Here is a 3,058-nt window from a genome sequence, read left to right on the forward strand (position 1 = left end):
GGGGGGGGGTTTTTTTTTTACCCCTCTACCTCCTGCAGCCACTCACGGCTGTAACGTCTAATTGAACACCAAACGTGCGCCACCTGGTGATTAAAGCCTCCTCCTCCTCCTCCTCCTCACCTGTGACAGACGTCATCACCGTGGTCTCGGTCCAGTCTGACCGTCGGTGATTTCACGTCAGTGTCCCTGCACCACAGTGGACTCCAGGCTCAGGCCGACGCCACAGATCCGTGCGTAACACCGTCGTCCCAGGTGCCGCGCTGCGTCAGGTGCAGCTCATTTCATTAATGCAAAGGCGTTAATGCACGGCTCCCCCACGGCTCTCCCCCACAGCTCTCCCCCCACGGCTCTCCCCCAGTCCTCCCACGGCTCTCCCCCACAGCTCTCACCTCCAGCAGCAGCACCTTGCCCTGAGGAGCGACCGGCGCCTCTGCTCCTTTAAGGCAATGAGGAATTAAACGTCTGCAGGGGCAGGGAGAGGGTGAGGAGAGAGGGTGAGGAGAGAGGGTGAGACTGTGTGCTCGGCTGACGGAGACGGTGTGGAGCGATTAGAGCGGCAGCGGGAAGATGCGCTTGGTCGCTTCTTGCAGGACGCACAGGGGCGACGGAGATGATGTGAGTGTGGAGTCCCAGAGAGAAAACACCTTCCTCCCTCACTGCGTGGTGGCTCAGTGGCGCCGCTAGTTGTTGTCATTTTCCACAACAGTGACTTTGTTCCTCTGAGGATGATCTGGGACTTTTCTTTTTCTTTGTATCATTTAGTTCATCAAAGGTTCTGATTTATTTTTATTTCATTTTTCATTTTAATTTTTTTGGTTAAAACACCACCAACCACCGACATTGGCTGTGGCTCTGTGGGAATCCCTCCTCTGCTCCTGGATTCCGCTCGTACCCGGCTCTGACTCAGCATCACACACACCTGGGCTTCACCCCTTCAGCATCCCTTTGAATAAGAGGGAGCAGCAGCGAGACGCGGAGCAGATGAGGAGAGAGACCGGAGCCGAACCGGAGCCGAGACCGAGACCGAGACCGAGATCAGCGGCTCGTTCATGTTTGACACGAGGAGCGGCGCAGAAGAAAAAGTAGGAAGGAGCTTCTAAAAGTAGACACTCGGATCGGTTTGTTCTAGAAGACAGTGGCAAATGTTTCACCTCACCTCCAGCGCACAGAGAAGAAACCCAGGGAGGCACCGGTGTGAGGCAGAAGAGGAAGCTTAGCTTGGGGGGATTGAACGGAGCAGGGCATGTGGATATTGGCTTTTATCTTTTCCCAGAGCATCTTGAATGGTGAGTTCTCCTGACTCCGATTTTACTCTCATCATTATTACTATTATTATTATTATTATTATTATTATTATACTGTGGGGTTTTTTTATTTTATTTTTTTATTTTAGCTTATTTCCTGTTAGAGAAATCAAATGAGGAGTAGACAGCCGGGGGGGTGGAGAGGGAGGATGGGGGGGGGTCACCTGTGACCCACATGAAATGGATTTTATGTGCTTGTCAAAAGGCTGACACGGTGATGGAGGCAGAGACCGAGGCGAGGCTGCGGTTCCATCCTCCAGACTCTCCACGTTAAATCAGTGGCATAGAAAACACACACACACACACAAAAACCAAAAACAGAATAAATGTCATTATTTTGTTTGGACATTTATCTAATTATTTATAAAATAAAATTCCCAAATTGTAATAGTAAAAATTAAAAACATTTTGTACCAGTTTTTATTTGACCAATAAGACCAGTCTGTCACTGCCGTGTTCCACTGTGGCCCTTAGTAATAAGTGACGTATTTGATAGAATGGACATCTGCTTTAACCCCCCCTCGACCCCCCCCGACCACAATAATATAGATATATATTTCTTTTTGTTGTGGCCTCATTGATTGGACTCAAAACAACAACAGATCCAAGAACCCGTTCGTTCAGTTTGACTGTTTTTAACATGAAATATTTTGATTTATTTTTTGACTTTGCATCAAATTTTTTCAGCATTTTTTAAATATTTGATCAAAATCTGTCAAATTTGATTTTAAACCAAAAATTCCAGATGAAGAGAATTTGTGCAGAATTCCTGTCAGATCCAGAATCGTGGTGGTGAAAACACAGCTCCTGGTTTCAGTTCTACAAACGGTCGACGGCCTCGTCCACCGTGGCCAAACACGCGGCTCCGCTTTGACATTTTCTCTGTGTTTCTGGAGAATGTCGGTGCAAACGCAGGCGTGCTGTACGGCGTGTGTGTGTGTGTGTGTGTGTGTGCTGTAGTATATCTGTAATCAATAGCAGAAAATTGATACAGTTTATTGCATTCACTTATTGGTCGGAGTGGCTTCTCAGGGAGGGATTATGGCCGACTGGGTGTGAACGACAACAGACAACAGAGAGGAAGACGGAAAGAAAATGGACACGGTGTGGTGGTCTGTAGGCAGACGGTCTGTAGGCAGACCCTCAGACCAGTGTGGTGGTCTGTAGGCAGACCCTCAGACCAGTCAGGTGAGGGTCTGTGGTCATGTGACTGCAGCCGACCTTCAACTGGGAAGAAAGAAAAAATAAAACGCTTTTCTTTTCTTCACTGGGTGGAATTTGGTTTCCGCGTTGTCGCATTTAAGTGTCGAGGCGACGCCGTGTCCGTAGCATTTACTGTCCCCCCCTCTAACTCCCCCCCCACTGTAACTCCATATCTCCCAGAGTGCAGCTGGGCCTCCGACTCATAAAGCAACAATAAGGAATCCTCATTAATCAGAACGCTCTCGTTGTCACCGATCGACTGCCGTTTATTACATGAAGGATTATGGGAGAGGCCTGTGGCGGCCGCTGATAAGGACCGGCCGCGGACGGCGCTCCCTGCAGGCGATACGATTCCTGCCGCCGCCATTTTTGGGAGAATTGTTTTTTGATGCGGAGCCGATGGCCGGGATTATCACCGTGAACAGGTGGACGTTAGAGTCATGTGACCATCAGCTGAGGAGGAGGAGTGAATGAAGGGGTGAATGAAGGAGTGAATGGATGAGTGAATGGATGAAGGAGTGAATAAAGGGGTGAATGAAGGGGTGAATGAA

The 3,058-nt window shown here is 49.0% G+C and overlaps 1 protein-coding gene across 1 annotated transcript in view; it reads left to right on the forward strand.

The window, feature by feature from the left end:
* Window positions 1-115: 115 nt before the first annotated feature.
* The window catches only part of dscamb (Down syndrome cell adhesion molecule b), an 81,581-nt gene continuing 78,638 nt past the window's right edge, over window positions 116-3,058 (forward strand). The window contains exon 1 of the mRNA XM_025055066.1: window positions 116-1,286. Within this exon, the coding sequence (XP_024910834.1) occupies window positions 1,244-1,286 (43 nt within the window). The 5' untranslated portion in view covers window positions 116-1,243. The remainder of the gene's footprint in view (window positions 1,287-3,058) is intronic.

The sequence above is a fragment of the Cynoglossus semilaevis genome, chromosome 4 (assembly GCF_000523025.1).
Source record: "Cynoglossus semilaevis isolate Cse_v1.0 chromosome 4, Cse_v1.0, whole genome shotgun sequence".
NCBI lineage: Eukaryota > Metazoa > Chordata > Actinopteri > Pleuronectiformes > Cynoglossidae > Cynoglossus > Cynoglossus semilaevis.